The sequence below is a fragment of the Alosa sapidissima genome, chromosome 15 (assembly GCF_018492685.1).
Source record: "Alosa sapidissima isolate fAloSap1 chromosome 15, fAloSap1.pri, whole genome shotgun sequence".
In the NCBI taxonomy this organism is placed as follows: Eukaryota; Metazoa; Chordata; class Actinopteri; order Clupeiformes; family Clupeidae; genus Alosa; species Alosa sapidissima.
In genome coordinates, this window is record NC_055971.1 from 32,029,968 (window position 1) to 32,049,641 (window position 19,674).

The 19,674-nt window shown below is 44.5% G+C and overlaps 2 protein-coding genes across 3 annotated transcripts in view; one reads left to right on the plus strand and one right to left on the minus strand.

Moving 5' to 3' along the window:
* mfsd1 (major facilitator superfamily domain containing 1) lies at nucleotides 1-17,640 on the minus strand. Of its 2 annotated transcripts, XR_006023132.1 has the most exons (16): nucleotides 17,367-17,640; nucleotides 17,106-17,158; nucleotides 16,503-16,615; nucleotides 15,826-15,868; nucleotides 15,463-15,530; nucleotides 15,236-15,344; nucleotides 14,808-14,910; nucleotides 12,555-12,653; nucleotides 11,914-12,025; nucleotides 8,314-8,370; nucleotides 6,938-7,094; nucleotides 4,532-4,629; nucleotides 4,172-4,284; nucleotides 3,944-3,991; nucleotides 3,603-3,811; nucleotides 1-234 (listed from the first exon to the last, which is right to left on the minus strand). XR_006023132.1 is itself a non-coding variant. In XM_042064506.1 (15 exons), the coding sequence occupies exons 1-15, from the start codon at nucleotides 17,524-17,526 to the stop codon at nucleotides 3,741-3,743; spliced, it is 1,404 nt and encodes a 467-aa protein (XP_041920440.1). In that variant the 5' UTR covers nucleotides 17,527-17,640; the 3' UTR covers nucleotides 1-3,740. The 2 variants fall into 2 exon arrangements, 1 of the variants encoding a protein (XP_041920440.1); XM_042064506.1 differs by having other exon boundaries at nucleotides 1-3,811.
* lxn (latexin) overlaps nucleotides 17,100-19,674 on the plus strand; it is an 11,002-nt gene continuing 8,427 nt past the window's right edge. The window contains exon 1 of the mRNA XM_042064508.1: nucleotides 17,100-17,183. The gene's annotated coding sequence lies outside the window, so the exon portion shown is untranslated. The remainder of the gene's footprint in view (nucleotides 17,184-19,674) is intronic.

Consider the following 19,674-nt stretch of genomic DNA (forward strand, 5'->3'; position numbering starts at 1 on the left):
TTCAAAGCAATCATAATAATTTATTCATAATTCATTCCTGAGTGAACGCGATCTCTTCAGGACAAGAGAGAGGGTGTTTAAAAATGGAGGACAATCAACAGTGCTCTATACAGACGAGGCTTGATAGCAGAATGCATGGTGACCTTTGCTTCACCATGTATGGACACAGATCAAGATATACAAATATTCCTCTCAGCTGACAGGTTGGTGTGTTATAGATCATGGTAGTATCACCTGCAACAGATTTCCAACAAATGGCAGTTTCAGTCTCTCTGTGCCGAGAAAAAGCAAAACAATTTCACAATGGAAAAAAAATAAAAATTATAGATGGTTAAACTTAACTGAGATGTAGCCGACCCAATATGCTGTCATGTGTCATTGCAGTTTAAACTCTCCAGTGACAGGCTCACACTTGAGGCGTAACAGTTATAAACATTGTACTGTATATATGACAGTGGCAGCAATATCCGTCACAGCTAAGGCAGCTTTACAGTGACTGTGTGTTTTATGTGTTTGTGTTCACTCCCGACTGTCCATTTCTACAATAAACGGTGTGTATGTGTGTGTGTGTGTGTGTGTCTGCATGAGTATGTGTATGTGTATGTGTATGTGTGTGTCTGCATGAGTGTTTGTTTGTGTGTGTGTGTGTGTGTGTGTGTGTGTGTGTGTGTCTCTGCATGAGTGTGTGTGTGTGTCTGTATGTCTTTGCATGAGGGTGTGTGTGTGTGTCTGTCTGGAGGAGTAAAGTGCATGTGATTCTTGCCATCTGATGAAAAGTCTGAGACTGCTAAGAGACCAAATAAAGCACACATAACTCATAGTCATTAACAACGACAAGACAAAGCTTGAAATACCCAAACGAGTACTTTAAAATATACATTTGAAAAAAACAAACTCATCTTCTGAATTAAAAAACAAAACAAAACAAAAAACATTCAGAAAGATGTAAAAACAACACAAAAGTAAAGCACCAAAAGGACAAAAGGCACCTGATTCTGGACAATGTAACACACACATGGGTCTCTTGATCCTCCACTGCTCAGATAATGCCTCAGTTGCTCTCCTTCCTAGCACAGCACTCTGAGAGAGAGCACTCGCGTCCGGCTCCACCCCCCCCCCCCCCCAGCTCATCTTACAATAAAGTGCACACTTGCTTCTGATACGCAGCTAAGCCCAGAACTATTCCATGCTTCATTTACATCCTCTCTAGCACAAGACCATCTTTCTGTCTCGTGTTCATGTCTTATAGGCAGAAAAAAAAACACTGACCAAATAAAATGGCACTGTATATATAAAAATCAGGAATTAACTATAGAAAACTGCGCTTTATATAAAAATCTGGAACAATTTTGGGCTTACCTGTATGTTTACTGATGCTCATCTAAAAAAGGAAATGTATTTTTAAAAGTAGTTTTGGTCACTAGACCTTGACAAAGATCTTGAGGATGTGTGTTAGGGTTCCGTGTATGATTCGGTTGATTTGATAGACAATTGAGAATGCAAAATAAAAAAAAAAAAAAAAAGAAAGTTTTTATTTCATTATTTGTTTATGAATGTGATGCAAACAAACAAATAACGCTTTGTTCTTCAGATTTTTGGTTTCATGGTCACATCAAAAGTAGATTTAAAAAACGGTCTCAGGGTCCGATTTTGATATTTATTTTTGTTCCGATTTCTTTGACCCAGAAATTATTTATTGACTTCCATTGCCGGCTGCTGCTTCTGTTTTGCAGTGCTGTTTATAACTTTGCAATACACACTTTTTAACCTAAAGACAATGGCTATATTTAAAAGTCCACTCGGACAGACCGACAGAATCTATCTTTCTTTCCTCAGCCGACAGCCTACACCAGAGGTTCCCAAACTGTGAGGCGCGCCTCCCCTGGGGGGCGGCAAATAATTTGAGGGGAGGCGCGGAAGGTTGATTCAAAAAAGAAGGAAAAACGTTTATTTCATGTTAGAACTATCTATGTTTTTTTTTTTCAATGATTATGTAATTGTCAACATTATAAAATCGAAATAAATCATAGAAGAGATGTATACTAAATCTTTGGGATAGTGGAAAGTATTATTGATCCCTATCCTGAGTGAGAATGTATTGTGCCAAACTTCATAACGTAATTTAGCAACAGTGCCGCCAGCCGAGCTAGCAGCAAGTTACCAGTGAACGGTAACTTGCAGCTTGGAGCTTGAGCTCAGCAGCCTTACAACACTGTTTACAGCTCTTCGAGTCACGGTAAAATGTATTTTTTGGTACATAGCTAATTTAGATACACTTATGGTGTGGGTGCTTGCGTTTCTTTAGGAATCCGACAGCTTGGTTTGTATAGAAATGAATAAGTGATACATACACGTAAGAGGTTGGACATAGGCTACATGACGGTAATATGTGACGTTCCGATAGCTAACAGATGTCACATTTTATCACTGCACGAGCCTAATATGGGCAACAAAGCCAAACGTCGAAAATATGATGAAAACTCATTGCATTGCATAGCATAGTGGCGCGGAGGTGTCACTGTTTTCAGAGGGGAGGCCCACATTGATGGAGTTTGGGAACCCATGGCCTACACTAATTCTAAAGGTTCTAATGCTATTTCGGTATTCACAAAACAGCACATGATTGGCTCAATATATTCACAAAACAGCACATGATTGGCTCAATGTATTTATATGTTGACGTTTTGCCGCAGAAGGGTGATAGGTGTGATATGCTTAGACAACTGCCATATTGGCGTTACAAACTAACCCCATGCATTTCTATGGAGGACTTTTGGAGTGCTGTGTCTCGCTTTGGCAACGCTTTGGGCGAACGCAATGTTCACAAACGAAAAAGCATGAGAAGGGAGATGATTTTCTGACGATTCAACAACAAAACAGAGTTTGCTGTCGTTGCGAAAAGTAGCCCAATTTGTCGCTAGTCGCGGAGACAAGATTTTCTGTCGCCATGGATGGCCAAAAGTCGCCAAATTGGCAACGATGACACATGTATCATGTGACCTAAAAGACCAAGAAAGTGACTTCGGATTGACTTCCAGGTCACAGAAATCAGAGACATTAAATATAAAAGTTTCAGCCCTGAGGCCGTTTTTAAAATGTTGTGAACAACGATAAAAATTTGACCATAAAATCAAAAGTCTGAAAAACAAAGCGTTTTTGGTTTGTTTGTATCACATTCATGAACAAATAATGGAATAACTAGTCATTTTTTTATTTTCAAATGAACTTCCCATCCCTAATTTGTGTTCATGTGAAGGCTTGCCTTTAGGGACCCTACACATGCAAACACACTAGGACGAGTCTTCTGGAGTCTTTTGGAAACCGACTGAGATGCTGAGATGAGGACAAAGATGGGCACCTGAGAGTGTCCGCTATGTGTGTGTGTGTGTGTGTGTGTGTGTGTGTGTGTGTGTGTGTGTGTGTGTGTGTGTGTGTGGGGTGGATGGGTGTGTGTGTGTGTGTGATGTGTGGTGGGGTAGTAGAATAAGTCCGATAAAAAGTGGAAAAGAACTCTGGTGTGTACCATGACCGGATGCACACACACACACACACACACACACACACACACGAGACATAGTTTCCCAGAATGCCGAGTGACGCACCCGAGATGAGAATGGGGGACTTTCTGTGGCACTGAGGAACAAGTCTGCTAGGCGGGGGGCCAGTGACAGTCAAAGCAGACCCAGTGAGCAGGAGCATCACCGTGCACACAGGCAGAGGCCCAGCTGTGCGTGGATCTCTTACTGGGAGTGTGCAGAGCTACTCTTCTGCAGTCTGGCCCGGGCTGAGGCGGACAGGTTCAGATCCCCGCCTAGGAAGGAAGGAGAGGAAGAGGAAAGCAAGAATAGAAAGATATAATGCACGAGACGAGAGAAGTCAGAAAACATGTCCTCTAAACATGTGCATCCGTTCATTTGGCTGAAGGGTAAATGAAAAATCTCACCTCTTAATAGATTCACCAAGTAGAGCATCACCACCGCTATCAGTGCCACTGAGAGAAACAAGCAGAAAGATCCAGAAACATACTCAGACAAGGTGGCCATAGAGGCGTGAGTCACAGCAACAACACCCTCACTTTTAGAAATCATTTACAAATGACAGCATGACCATTTACACACACACACACACACACACACACACACACACTCTCAGCTTGACAGATAGCACTCACTGCATATGCAGGCACAGAAGAACACTTCCAGGAAGAGGTAACCACGGTTGTCCAAAATGGCTCCTGCTGCCATGGCGATAAGAGCCAAGCCAAGATTCTGAATAGACTGCATGCTGTTAAAGAGTGAAAGACAGAAAGATGGAGAGTGAGCGAGGGAGAGAAAGCAAGAGAAAGAGAGAGAGAGAGAGAGAGAGAGAGAGAGAAAGAGACAGAGAGAGAGAGGGGGGGGGGCGTAGACAGCATGTGAGGGGGAGGTGGGGAGACACAGAGAGACATTATTGCCATAGCGCCAAGACACCACAGTTTGAGTCCTGTATGAAGGCTAGACAGAGGCATGTGCTGGAACAGCCAATTACTTACAAGCCATAGGCCGTTCCAAGCTGATGCTCAGGCACCACAAAGGACACCATGGGCCAGAGAGCACAGGCCAGCAGAGAGTACGCCAGTCCCATCAGACTCTGAGGAGGAGAAGAGGAGGAGAGGAGAGGAGAGAGGAGGAGAGAAGGAGAGAAGAGGAGAGAGGAGAGAAGGAGAGGAGAAGAGAGGAGAGAGGAGAGAAGGAGAGGAGAGGAGGAGAGAGGAGAAGAGGAGGAGAGGAGGACGAGAGGAGAGAAGGAGAGGAGAAGAGGAGAGAGGAAGAGAGAAGGAGAGAAGAGGAGGAGAGGAGGAGAGAAGGAGAGAAGAGGACAGAGGAGGAGAGGAGAGAGGAGAGAGGAGGAGAGGAGAGGAGGAGAGAGGAGGAGAGGAGAGGAGAAGAGGAGGAGAGAGGACGAGAGGAGAGAAGGAGAGGAGAGGAGGAGAGGAGAGGAGAGGAGAGGAGGAGAGAGGAGGAGGAGAGAAGGAGAGAAGAGGAGGAGAGGAGAGGAGAGAGGAGGAGAGGAGAGAAGGAGAGGAGGAGAGGAGAGGAGAGGAGGAGAGAAGGAGAGGAGAAGAGGAGGAGAGGAGAGGAGGAGGAGAGAGGAGGAGAGGAGAGGAGGAGAGAGGACGAGAGGAGAGAAGGAGAGGAGGAGAGGAGAGGAGAGGAGGAGGAGAGGAGAGGAGAGGAGGAGGAGAGGAGAGAGGAGGAGAGGAGAGGAGGAGAGGAGAGGAGAGAAGGAGAGAGGCCGAGAGGAGGTGAGGAGGAGAGAGGAGGAGAGAGGAGGAGCATGGCATTTACACTCAACATCAATGCTCATTTCCATGCTCTCTTCACTCTATGTGAACACCACATCTTGCTGGAGTCTTTCCCAATTGTATTTCTTTTTTCGGACTTCATTACAAGCACACTCATATTGCACACTGCATGCTCACTAGTGCAGTAAAAGCACACTCATATTGCACACTGCATGCTCACTAGTGCAGTAAAAGCACACTCATATTGCACACTGCATGCTCACTAGTGCAGTAAAAGCACACTCATATTGCACACTGCATGCTCACTAGTGCAGTAAAAGCACACTCATATTGCACACTGCATGCTCACTAGTGCAGTAAAAGCACACTCATATTGCACACTGCATGCTCACTAGTGCAGTAAAAGCACACTCATATTGCACACTGCATGCTCACTAGTGCAGTAAAAGCACACTCATATTGCACACTGCATGCTCACTAGTGCAGTAAAAGCACACTCATATTGCACACTGGTGCAATAAAAGCACACTCATATTGCACACCGCATGCTCACTAGTGTAGTAAAAGCACACTCATATTGCACACTGCATGCTCACTAGTGCAGTAAAAGCACACTCATATTGCACACTGCATGCTCACTAGTGCAGTAAAAGCACACTCATATTGCACACTGCATGCTCACTAGTGCAGTAAAAGCACACTCATATTGCACACTGCATGCTCACTAGTGCAGTAAAAGCACACTCATATTGCACACTGCATGCTCACTAGTGCAGTAAAAGCACACTCATATTGCACACTGCATGCTCACTAGTGCAGTAAAAGCACACTCATATTGCACACTGGTGCAATAAAAGCACACTCATATTGCACACCGCATGCTCACTAGTGTAGTAAAAGGCAGGCTACACCAGGCACGTAACTGAAGCGCTCCGTTCACAGAGCTGCAATAATTAGCTTCCACTATCAGGCTTCCCACTGTAAAACTGAATTTCCATGACCTACTATAATGAATGGTACAATACACCAACCTAAGATTTCAGAGCATCTATGTAGCATTGGAGAATCTTTTACTTTTTTAGAACAGAAGATGAATAAATGGGCATTGAATAAAAAAAGTTGGGCTAACCACAACTACACCAATTCTGCGTGGAAATATATGCTATTGGTATTCATGTATTTTTACAAGTGAATTTTAAAATGCTACAACAAAATTCCCTGATATTCCATGATTTTTCCACAATAATTCCCTGTTTGGAATAGACTTTCCAAAATTCCACGATATTCCAGAAATTCCATGGCCCGTGGGAACCCTGTGCTATATAATCCATGGAAATGGCTACACCAGACGCTACAGTTTATAGTTATAGACCTGTCTTCTAAAACTATTTTTACGCTTTGTGACTGTAACACTTCAATTGCACACCTGGTGTAACCTGGTTGTAACACGGGGAAGCTAAATGGGCACAGGGTCGCTGTGTGGAAGCTAAATGGGCACAGGGTCGCTGTTTGGAAGCGAAATGGACACAGGGTCGCTGTTTCTACACAGTTCCCAATCTGTGTTTAATGCAGCGCTAAAGCACGGACAGATACGGGTTATTATCAACACACTCCCGTAATCTCACACAGCCAGCCGAGGGCGGGAGAGGTTACCATGGCGATCCAGGGGTTCCAGAAGGTGAAGGCGAGCATCATGTGAGCGGTGAGCGTGGCCAGGATGGCACAGGCCACCCACAGGACGTTCTTCCCCGTCCTGTCCACCATGAAGCCTAGCACAGGAGAGGCCGGCGCCGAGATGATGTACACGATACTGACCAGGGGAGATGGGGGGGGGCAGAGAGAAAGAGAGAGAGAGATGAGGGGGGAGAGAGAGAGAGAGGTAGATACAGAGATAAAGGGAGAGAGAGAGAGAGAGGGGGGGGGAGAGAGAGAGAGAGGGAGCAGAGAGAGAGGTAGAGACAGAGATAAAGGGAGAGAGAGAGAGAGGGAGCAGAGAGAGAGGTAGAGACAGAGATAAAGGGAGAGAGAGAGATAAAGGGAGAGAGAGAGAGAGAGAGGGAGCAGAGAGAGAGGGGGGGGGAGAGAGGTAGAGACAGAGATAAAGGGAGAGAGATTTAATCTCTGAATTCCTTAGAAAACACTCTTTGCTTCCATGAACTACACCCATTTATATCAATGATAAATGCAGGGTCCATTATCACCCTCCTCATTTCACTCACTTGGCTGTTGTTCAGGTGCTCCCTATCATAACTATTCACAGACATCACTGAAGGCACAACTCTGATGGCCCCTCAGGGACAAGGGCTGTGTCAACCTAAAGCATCCATGTCCTTTAACAGTGACACAGTCAGGTACTCCACAGTACACAATGGTATAGTTACTATACAAGAGCTATACAGAGAGTTCATGGGGCATCAGTCCATAGTTACTATACAAGAGCTACACAGAGTTCATGGGGCATCAGTCCATAGTTACTATACAAGAGCTACACAGAGTTCATGGGGCATCAGTCCATAGTTACTATACAAGAGCTACACAGAGTTCATGGGGCATCAGTCCATAGTTACTATACAAGAGCTACACAGAGTTCATGGGGCATCAGTCCATAGTTACTATACAAGAGCTACACAGAGTTCATGGGGCATCAGTCCATAGTTACTATACAAGAGCTACACAGAGTTCATGGGGCATCAGTCCATAGTTACTATACAAGAGCTACACAGAGTTCATGGGGCATTAGTCCATAGTTACTATACAAGAGCTATACAGAGAGATCATGGGGCATTAGTCCATAGTTACTATACAAGAGCTACACAGAGTTCATGGGGCATCAGTCCATAGTTACTATACAAGAGCTATACAGAGAGATCATGGGGCATTAGTCCATAGTTACTATACAAGAGCTACACAGAGTTCATGGGGCATCAGTCCATAGTTACTATACAAGAGCTACACAGAGTTCATGGGGCATCAGTCCATAGTTACTATACAAGAGCTACACAGAGTTCATGGGGCATTAGTCGAGTTACCTGTTAATGGCTCTCGCCTCTGCAGGGGAAAAGTCAAACTTCTCGATGAAGAACACTCTAAAAAAGGAGAGATAGAGAGAGAGAGAGAGAGAGAGAGAGAGAGAGAGAGAGAGAGAGAGAGTGGAGAGAGAAATTCCAATTTACTCGGATTTAGAAAACTATCCCCTAGAAAGGTGTAATGTGGAGCAGTGTCTGCATATGAGGCCCATCCTAAAGAGGCTGTTTACACACTCAAAAGAGCACTTATGAAAGGCCGACTAAAACACGCTTCAGCACCTTTAACAGCCCTGCTCAGCTCGGACCAATAAAATATTACTGTGGAACCCCCCCCCCCCCCCCCACACACACACACACACACACACACACACACACACTGAGCTATGCATACAGCACTTTAGTAAGCTTTAAAATACTTGGGGCATTTAAGGTAAACCCTTGGGGCCAGTGAAATTCCCACTGATAGTCAGTCAAGGCTATTTCAGGGAGTCTTATTAAAACCGCTCAGATAGCAGGCAAACCAGACAACGCATAACATCATATTTCTGCACAAAACAGACTCCAGTGAGTATCTAGACACAAACACACACACACACACACACACTCCAGCGAGTACCTACCCACAGACACACAGAAACAGACACAGTCACAGACACAGACACAAACAGAGAACACACAAACACAGCATTCAAGTTTGATCAACCTTGAGCATAGTACTATTCAACACTACTTGAATAAAAACCTTGAGCATAGTACTATTTAACACAAAAAACCTTGAGCGTAGTACTGTTCAACACTATTTGAATAAAAACATTTACTTAGTACTATTCAACACTATTTGAATAAAAACCTTGAGCGTAGTACTATTAGTACTATTCAACACTATTTGAATAAAAACCTTGAGCGCAGTACTATTCAACACTATTTGAATAAAACCCTTGAGCGTAGTACTATTCAACACTATTTGAATAAAAACCTTTTGCGTAGTTTTATTAGTACTATTCAACACTATTTGAATAAAAACCTTGACTGTAGTACTATTCAACACTATTTGAATAAAAACCTTGAGCGCAGTACTGTTCAACACTATTTGAATAAAAACCTTGAGCGTAGTACTGTTCAACACTATTTGAATGAAAACATTTTCACATTTCCATGGTGTTCATCAATGCATGAAATCTCACTTCAAACAGACACTAACTGTTCAGCCCCTGTAGTCATTGAAGTTTATTCTTCAGGCTAAGTACCACTTCAGAACTCACACCATTCAGCCTTGGCCAATATAACAACTTTATTGGCCAATTCATGCAACCTCATCCAATCATTCATGTCTAAAGACGTGATTTTGGCAACAAGGTAGCAGCATACAGCGGACACGATGTCCCTCTGTGGCTAACACACACACACACACACACACGTTCACGTCCCACTGTGGCTCTTGGCAAAACAGCTTACTCATGCTCAGGATGGCACCCAGCTGGCTTCATATTCACACACACTGTAAACTCCAGCTCATCAATGAATCAATAGGCCGTGTAATGGTGGGCCTCACTGCTTATCTGTTGACTCGTGAGGTCATATCCTTCCTCGCCTTCACACACACAGCAGTGGCGCAGCGTCAGGAGGCTATTTCTGTCCAGTCTGCGGAACTCCTGCTCTCTCTCACGCGCACACACACACACACACACACACACACTATTGAATTTAGCTCAGCTTCCTAGTAACACGGCCAAGGCTAAATTCATTTTTCCATTTAGGCGATGCGTGTTTGTTCAATACGCACAGGCATCGAGAAGAGGTGTGTGTGTGTGTTTGTGAGAGTGTGTGCTTGTGTGTGTGTGTTTGTGAGAGTGTGTGTGTGTGTTTGTGAGAGTGTGTGCTTGTGTGTGTGTTTGTAAGAGTGTGTGCGTTTGTAAGAGTGCGTTTGTAAGAGTGTGTGTGTGTGTGTGAGTGTGTTTGTGTGTGTGTGTGTGCTTGTGTTTGTGAGAGTGAGAGTGAGAGTGCATGTCTGTATGTATGTGTGAGTGTGTGTGAGTGTGTGCTTGTGTGTGTGTGTGTGTGTGAGAGTGTGTGTGTGTGTGTGTGTGTGTGTGTGTGTGTGTGTGTGTGTGTGTGAGTGCATGTGGGTGTGTTTGTGAGAGTGAGAGGTGAGAGTGCATGTCTGTATGTATGTGTGAGTGTGTGTGTGTGTATGTGTGTGAGAGTGTGTGTGTGTGTGTGTATGTGTGTGTGAGAGTGTGTGTGTGTGTGTGTGTGTGTGTGTGTGTGTGTGAGTGATGTGTCTAGATGGGGGGATTTATGGGGAGGAGAGCTGGATGGAGCTGTTGCTAGGAGATTAGTTAGTGTGGTCATTTAGGGGAGATCTAGTAGAGAGGTAGCTTTAGGGCGTGAGCTGCTCCATCTTTATACACTACTCCCAAACATAGATATTATAAAGATATATTATAATATCTATACTCCCAAAGGCCATGCTGTAAGCCCTGGCTACTCCATCTTTATACACTACTCCCACACTATATTATAATATCTATACTCCCAAAGGCCATGATGTAAGCCCTGGGTACTTCAGCTCTGAGCTCACTTGAACCCTGTACAGAGGGTCTATTCCTGCTTTCTGGAGTCCATCACATGGACTTATGGGAAGGACCCAATCTGTGTTGCAGTAGCACATGCACACACGCGTGCACACACGCACGCACACAGACACGCACGCACGCACACACACACACACACACACACACACACACACACAAGGACTGAGTCTGTGGTGCAGTAGGACGTGTCATAAACCACACAGCCACACATGAGCTTATACAACCTGCTAGGCACATGTGACACTGTGGTCACTAGCTGAAGTGTGGTGACTCATTAAGCCATTAAGCTGCTAAACTATATGACTGATCATAGCTGAAATATAAATGTTTTAACAAAGTATATGTACGTATGAGTTTAAGCAGATACAGCTAGGACATGATGCAGTTCCATTAAAGATTGTGTATGTACGTATGTGTTTATACAGCTATGACATGATGCAGTTCCATTAAAGATTGCATATGTATGTATGTGTTTCAGCAGATATACAGCTATGACACGATGCAGTTCCATTAAAGATTGCATATGTATGTGTTTACACAGCTATGACACGATGCAGTTCCATTAAAGATTGTCCAGCTGCATCTACTCTTCAGTGGTGGGCATTTCCCTCCTGAGCAGCAGTGTGCCATGATTTACGCCATTTGATTTGGTGCCGCCACCTTGACTACATGGCATTTAATACTGCAGATGTCTTTCTCAGTTGTACTGGGTCGTGACACTAGTACTCAGCAGTTTTCACCATTTCCAAGTGGTCACATGATACACCCACCCTAGAGACTGACCTTAATCTTAAAGGAAGTTGCAAAAAGAAGAACTCAGTCAGAGTGTGTGTGTGTGTGTGTGTGTGTGTGTGTGTGTGTGTGTGTGGTCGGAGTCAATGCGCACGTGAGTGTGGAGTGTGTGTGAGCAAGAGGAGGGGTTGGAGTATGAGGACCTTACTGACATAGTAACTCGTGTGTGTGCGTGCGTGCGTGTGTGTGTGTGTAATGAGGTAACGAGGGTCCTTACTGTCCCAGTCCGATGAAGGGGAAGATGGCCACATAGTAGCACACACAGATGATGAAGATGAGCCAGAGCTGCAACGGAAAGTCCTTCACATCGGTCAGCTTGATCACTTCCCCTGTGAAGACCACACACACACACACACACACACACACACGTGCACACACACACACACACGTGCACACACACACACAAACATGCGCACGCACGCACGCACACACACACACGGGCACGCACACACACGGGCACGCACACACACACACACACACACACACACACACACAATGAAAACAACCTCACACACAAACACACAGAACATTGATTAAACAGTCTTCTTAGCAAAGTCGAACAATGAAATACAGTTACAGCTGGCATACAAAGGTCACATTCTCCTCTGAAGGGAAGGCTTTCTGCAATAAAAAGCAGCCAGAACTTATGTGCAGTGTTTTTACAGGCATCAGCACACACACACACACGTGAACACTCTAAATCAGTGCTGCTTTTAAATGTCACTCAGTGACAGCGGTGAGGGACACAGACGCTTTCTGCGTCAATAATGTCTGGGCAACAGCAGAAAGATCCTGTACACACACACACGCACAGAGTTTGGTTGTGGTTGGGTGTGTGTGGTGGTGGCTGGTACCCACCGGTCTTGCCCTGCTCTTTTTTGAGGATCCTCTCAGCTCTCCTGTCCAGGAAGCCCAGCACCAGGGCACACGCCAGGGAGAACAGACAGGTAGTCGCACCTGAGGGCAACACACACACACACACACACACACAAACACATTCACACAAACACACACAACAGAGTCAAATACTTGTAAAACTGGTATTAGTTGGTACAAATAGGAATAACTAAATCTCATGGCTAAATACTGAAACTCCAATCTGAGAATATTGCCATCACAGCTCTACATGAGCTTCCTCTCTTTATCAACACCCTGACATGCGGGCAAACACCAGAACTGCAAAGCAACCGGCTACAACCAGAATACCAAACCACACGCAACCACACGCTTTGAAGTGCAAAGTCTGTCTATAAAGTCGTCATGTATGAAGTAATAGCATCATGTGGCAGGAGGCAGCTGTTTAGCTGACCCACAAGTATTTGTGCTTTGGCTCTTTCTCATGGTATGGTGTCGATTTTGCATAGTAACTAATCAACCTTTAGGTAGACTTTACACTCTGCACTTTGCTCAGCATTTAAATTCGGGCCACATAGCTGTTCAGGCTACAGCCTACAGGGTTAACCAGTTAGCTGTTCAGGCTACAGCCTACAGTGTTGACCAGTTAGCTGTTCAGGCTACAGCTTACAGTGTTAACCGGTTAGCTGTTCAGGCTACAGCCTACAGTGTTGACCAGTTAGCTGTTCAGGCTACAGGCTGCAGCCTAGAGTGTTGACCAGTTAGCTGTTCAGGCTACAGCCTACAGTGTTAACCAGTTAGCTGCCCACACTGCAGTCCAGTGTTAGCCGCTAAGCTGCTCAGGCTGCAGGCCACAGTGTTAACCGGTTAGCTGCTCACGCGGCAGCCCACAGTGTTAGCCGCTAAGCTGCTCAGGCTGCAGCCCACACTGTTAGCCGGTTAGCTGCTCACGCTGCAGTCCACAGTGTTAGCCGGTTAGCTGCCCACACTGCAGTCCAGTGTTAGCCGCTTAGCTGCTCACGCTGAAGTACACACTGTTAAAACGCTTAGCTGCAGCCCACAGTGTTGGCCGCTAAGCTGCAGCCCACAGTGTTAGCCGCTAAGCTGCAGCCCACAGTGTTAGCCGCTAAGCTGTAGCCACGTGTCCAACGCCGCGGCCTGGGGACTGAGCTGGAGGGGAAGTGGAAGGAGAAGTGACACTCTTTCAGTCGTCTGCCCCAGAGGAACAATGCCTACAACTGGCATCTTGCTGACGAGACTTCAAAACCTTTAGAACCTCTACATAAGGCTTTGGTTGCATGATAATGACAGACAGACAGACAGACAGACAGACATGTACGTCTGGGTAGGATTTCACCTACGGCTGTTTGAGACTGTGAAATGAGAGAGATGACAGGGTTTGACAGGGACTTGTAGCTTTTGCGTTGAACAATGAGTTTGGTTACACTTGGATGGAATTGCTGAGTGATTCCATCTATGGTCAGATACGTAAGCCATGATCTACCATAAAGTATCCCCTTAGCCGTCTTGAGTAATGCCCTCTATGGTCAGATACGTAAGCCATGATCTACCCTCAATCTACCCTCGATCTACCCAGAATTCCCTCAACTGACTAAAGAATTCCCTCAACTGACTCGAGCAGTGTCAGATTACAAGTTGCTCTGAAACATTAGGTTGAGCTGTTCTCTTATCGACTCCCGCAGATGACCGTGTGCCTCTGGCACGTCTGCTACAGTTAGGGTGCCAATAACAGGTCTGGGATCAGGGAAGCGATGACAGAATCCCCACCACAGGCTGACAAGGTGCTATAGATGCAAGTGACAGTTAACATATTAAAGGAGATGGGAGTTGAGTTAGCAGGACATATTAAAGCAGATGGGAGTTAGGTTAGCTGGATATATTAAAGGAGATGGAAGTTGAGTTAGCTGGATATATTAAAGGAGATGGGAGTTGAGTTAGCTGGATATATTAAAGGAGATGGAAGTTGAGTTAGCTGGATATATTAAAGGAGATGGGAGTTGAGTTAGCTGGATATATTAAAGGAGATGGGAGTTGAGTTAGCTGGATATATTAAAGGAGATGAGAGTTGAGTTAGTTAGACACATTAAACGAGATGGGAGTTGAGTTAGCTGGACATATTACAGGAGATGAGAGTTGAGTTAGCTGGAGGTTATTACAGGAGATGGGAGTTGAGTTAGCTGGAGGTTATTACAGGAGATGGGAGTTGAGTTAGCTGGAGGTTAGCCGAGGACGCACCGATCATGAGGGCGATGCCCAGTGTGGTGGGGCCAGCGGAGCCCATCAGGTCCTTTATGCGGTCATACACCCAGCCCATGATGTTCATGTTCACTGTGCTACCCTGGGAGGAGAGAGAGAGAGCAAGGGAGAGAGAGAGAGAGAGAGAGAGAGAGAGAGAGAGAGAGAGAGAGAGACAGACAGACAGAGAAAGAGACAAACAATAACAGAGGGAGGGCAAAAAAGAGAGGGAGAACATTTGAATGATGATCAGACCAAAAAAAAAAAACCTGAATATAAGTAAACAAAAAGTTGATGTGAAAGACAAAGTCTGATTGCCTTGACCTGTTCTTGCATCCAGTATGTCTTTTCTTATGATTGACGCGTTTATCTTTGACCTGATTTGACTGCAATTGTCTTCCCCCTCTTCGATTCCGTACTGCACTCACCAGTCGTGCCATGCTGAGCTGCAGGCCGAACACCAGGTTGAGCTCCTTGCCCTTGAACCAGTTCACCGCATACGTGTTCTGGGCCACCGCTAGCGATTCACCCCCGATCCTGTCCACAACAGATGCCCAACACAGCCATTGCTAACTGACCTTATATAGTATGTATTGGTTTGAAAGTGACAGTATGTGGGCGAAGAAATGTAATTTTGCAGGTCAATGTGTCTTACCCAAAGACAAATCGGCCCGCCTCCATCAACCAGAAACGGTTGAACAGAGCGCCGCTGGCAAAAATGATCTAAAATGAACAACACACACACACACACACACACACACACACACACATGCGATTATGTGTTCAGTTCAGTATGCTCTTTTCAGAATGTAAAAGTTGTTGATATAAATAATGCGTCAGCCAAATGTAATGTAATGTAAAATAAAAGTAAACAATGTCACATTATGCCAGTGTCACATATAGATCAATAATGATGATGATCACATATAGATAATGATCACATTACCTACACGTTACTTTGCTTGATTTACTAGCATGAACTAAAAGTGATGCAGGTATGGCTACCTGCATACCTTACCTGCCCCACAAACACAAATGAGGCAAAGATGATGGTCCCTAACCTGCAAAAAAAAACACACACACACACACACACACACACACACACACACACACACAGAGGGAGACACAGATGGTCAATTTACTGGGTACCCAATGGGTGAGGTCATAGATATAATTATAATTTTAAGAGCGTCAGCAGTATCAACAGAGCTGTCAGTGATTAAATGAATGCAAACAGCCAAAATGCTTTGGAAAGTGGAACAAAGCACTGGAGTGCTGTGCTGTGGGGTTCACCTGCGATAGGAGATGTTTGCTCGTTACACACCTCTGTTGTGAAATAAAATAAAGATGGCGTGGGCACACTTGCGTAACATTAACGTGCCGACCGGGAGCTAACATTGATCTTTTATTCAGCAGTGTTTGGAAGAGTAAGTTCATTTTTTAATCACGCAATGAGGTAATGTCATTACATCATTAATATAATTTGCCTCCAATCAAAAGGAGTGTGTGACAGCACATCTGGTGTGGTGATAAAGAACATCGTGATCAGATGACATTAAATGATTAATGTGTCAAGAAGTTTGGAAACAACAACTCAAGTGTCTGACTATCCCACTAACAGATGTGCCGTTTTCAACATACTGAACATATGGGTTGAGCCCAAGTCAAAACTTTATGATGGACAGCCTTGCTCACCTGATGCCAAATACTCTGTCCAGGAGAAACCCGCCCAGGAAGCACAGCACCACGTTGGGCCAAGAGTACCAGGCGTAGAGCTGCATGAACCCGGACGTGTTCAACTTCATGTCCTGTGTCAGGGGTTAATCAGAAACACGCCAGTTCATAAACTATCTGAGAGGGCGAGATGTCGTTAGTTTACTCACACCGGACACAGCATCTGGTTTAAAGTGGTTTCGGAAGAGAAACTGCATCAGGTTGGTTTTTCAACCACACAACCACTGATTGCAGTTGCATCGCTCTGGTTCTAAGTGTGGAATAGGCTGGAGATATGAGGTATGGCACTTATTTTGAGCTCATTAAATAAGACCTTGGCCATGCACGTGCACTCTAATATTGGACAAAGCAGAAGAGGAGGCAAATCTAGGTTGCCACTGAAATTAAATTATGATGGGCTGAAAAACCAAGGGAGAGCTTCCCAAGATTTTCAAAACTTCTTTTCACAACAAAACCATGTCAAAGTGATGAAATCCCATGAATACAAATTAAGGCCTCTGAGGGAAATTGAAAGACAATCGTTCCCGGGCTATTTAAGACGTCACCGACCCTTCGGCCCCTCACCTGAATGACTTGCGTCTGAAGAGCAGCGGGGTTGTCGTAGCAGAAGTAACTTCCTGATGGACAAGAACGAGTAGACAGGTCTGGACTGGTTAATCGGGAACATTTGGTATTTAAGATCACTTAACTTTTCGCTCAAGTCAGATGTCGAGGTAACAACTCTGACTCTAGCTGAGAAGGAAACAGATTCAAAGTTATTTTCTATTCGACTATCAGGCTAGCTAGTGTCATTTGCACACATTGTCATGGATGATGATTTCTTACCAAACCCAAGGAAACACATAAACACCAGAACCACAATTCGGTGTAGCCAGTGAGCCGGGTCACTACACGGGGATCTTCTAGCCCGGGCGCTGCCATCACCCTGCCCAGTGAGGGGATCCTCTTCAGTTATAAGGTCTTCCTCTTCTCCCATCCCCGCCATAATTGTCAGTGCACTCAAAACAATGGAAACCGTAACATTTGCTGTGTGGCTATGCTAGCACTAGGATACTTTAAACAAAGTCATGTGACCAACCGTAAACATGTGACTACATCAACTAGCTTCCGTAGACTGGCTGCTTCAACTCAATGCAGAGTTCTTACGGCAAGCCCCTAGCGGTTGATGGAATGACTGCAAAATGCATGATGTCATTATTTCTTTGCCCCGAACTATATGAAATAGGGCCACGGCGAAATGAGTCCAGTTCGACAAAATAAAAGTTTGTGAAGTGTAAATGAGCATATTATGTATATATGTATGTATGTATGTATGTGTATGTATATGTATATGTATATATATATATATATATATATATATATATATATATATATATATATATGTATATGTATATGTATATAAGAGGTGTTAAGGAATATGTTCGTGGTAAAATTATAAAATATAATTTATTCTGCATTCAAATATTCTCGAAATGGATTTCCGCGACACGACTTAGGCCTATTTCGTCGTGGCACGCCCCAAATGTTTTATTTAGCATTAAGATAATCAGTTCCTGCAGGCTCCTGCACGCTCCCACTCCCAAAATGCATATACAGTAGCTTATCATTTTCTTGCCATAGACATATCCCCACTTATCTACGATAATTGAGAGTTTACTTGCTACCATGATTGCATGTACTATTCATTATGGGTTATTAAGCACTTCGGATTATAAACAAAGCCACCCATAACTTTCCAAATTGTACGTTTTAGCATATTTATAGCTATACTTAAAATATTGTTGACAAGAATATGTATAGGGTCGTGACCTTAAAGATTTCCACTCCATTTAGTGTCTTTGAATTCCTACAGTGTGGCAAAACCAATAAGCCAGTCGGTAATGAGATTTTTAAAGAAATATAGGCCTGAACAAATATATTTGCTTTGGGAGAAGATGGCAGAAGACTCCCTCACTGTCTGCTACACCTTTACCATGGGTCAGATCACCTCTCAATGAGAGTCATCTCCCGTGTCATTTAGAATTGCCCAATTTACTTCGGCTTGGTCATCTGTTACGGAATTTAATCTGCGCTTGGCGCTTGGTAAGATAACAGTGCAGTAAGTTCATTCATTTTTGTGTAAAAAAAAGTGGGAGGGAGATGGAAAGTAGAGCTCAGTCTGCCAGTGAAGATCATATTTCATGATTATATTAATCAGTCAGTTGGGTCGGAGACATGAGAGGATTGATTGCTCCCCTGGACAGATTGGGAGTGGTGGCTGCTTCCAAAAACCTGTCTGTCTGCACATGTCCAAAAAGATGATCAGGCCTTGTCTGCATAGGAACTCATTTCATATGAAATAAAGCAAGAGGGTGTATGACTGTGCTGTATATGGGCTCTATCCTGAGGAACTACTGTCCCCAGTCACTCCAGTGGTGAGGAGAATATTGTAGCGTGTCTAAGTTTCTAAAAGTATGTGAGCACAGTTAATGTGTTGTAATGGTTCTGATAGGCTCTGTTACCTGGGCCAGGGTTGGGGTACCACCCCCTTCCGGGGGGTAATTTGTGTGGTTTTGGGGGGGGGGGGGGGGGGGGGGGGGGGGCGTAGGGAGATTACGAGGAGGTGTGTGTGAGTTGGAGCTCCTATTCGTGAGTGTAAAAGTGTGTTCTTGTGGCGTGGCCAACAACAGTCAACATTAAAAGTACCGGTTAATGGTAAACTGTCTCATCATTGGCACGGAACGTTACAATATTCTCTTCTTTAGGTTATTATGCCTAGCCTAGGTTACATTGTTTTATTCCAATTAATGCATAAGTATGCCATCATTGTTTGGGATTACACCAGAGGAGAATGGTGTTGTGCCTTTCTGCTTTGGGAGTGGAACATCTGTCACAGACCAGGGGGGTATTCCAAGTATGTGGATTAGTGACACACCTGGGTACGTTAATTCAGAGTCAGGGGTAAACCTCCTAATAGAAGAGATGTATGGCTCCATTCTACTAACAAAGCAATGCCGTAGGGCTCTTGTTGTAGGAGGTTTACTCTGAGTTAACTTACCCAGGTCTGTCACTAAACCATGTACTTGGAATACCCCCCAGGTCAGAATGGACACTAAACCACGTACTTGGAATACCCCCCAGGTCAGAATGAAAG

Coding starts and splice junctions, on each gene's coding strand:
- mfsd1 (XM_042064506.1), bottom strand. CDS start 17,526: ATGGCGGGGATGGGAGAAGAGGAAGACCTTATAACTGAAGAGGATCCC. Junction 16,616..17,105: donor TTCAGACGCAAGTCATTCAG/GTGAGGGGCCGA, acceptor CCCCTGACACAG/GACATGAAGTTGAACACGTC. Junction 12,654..14,807: donor GGGCATCGCCCTCATGATCG/GTGCGTCCTCGG, acceptor TGTTGCCCTCAG/GTGCGACTACCTGTCTGTTC.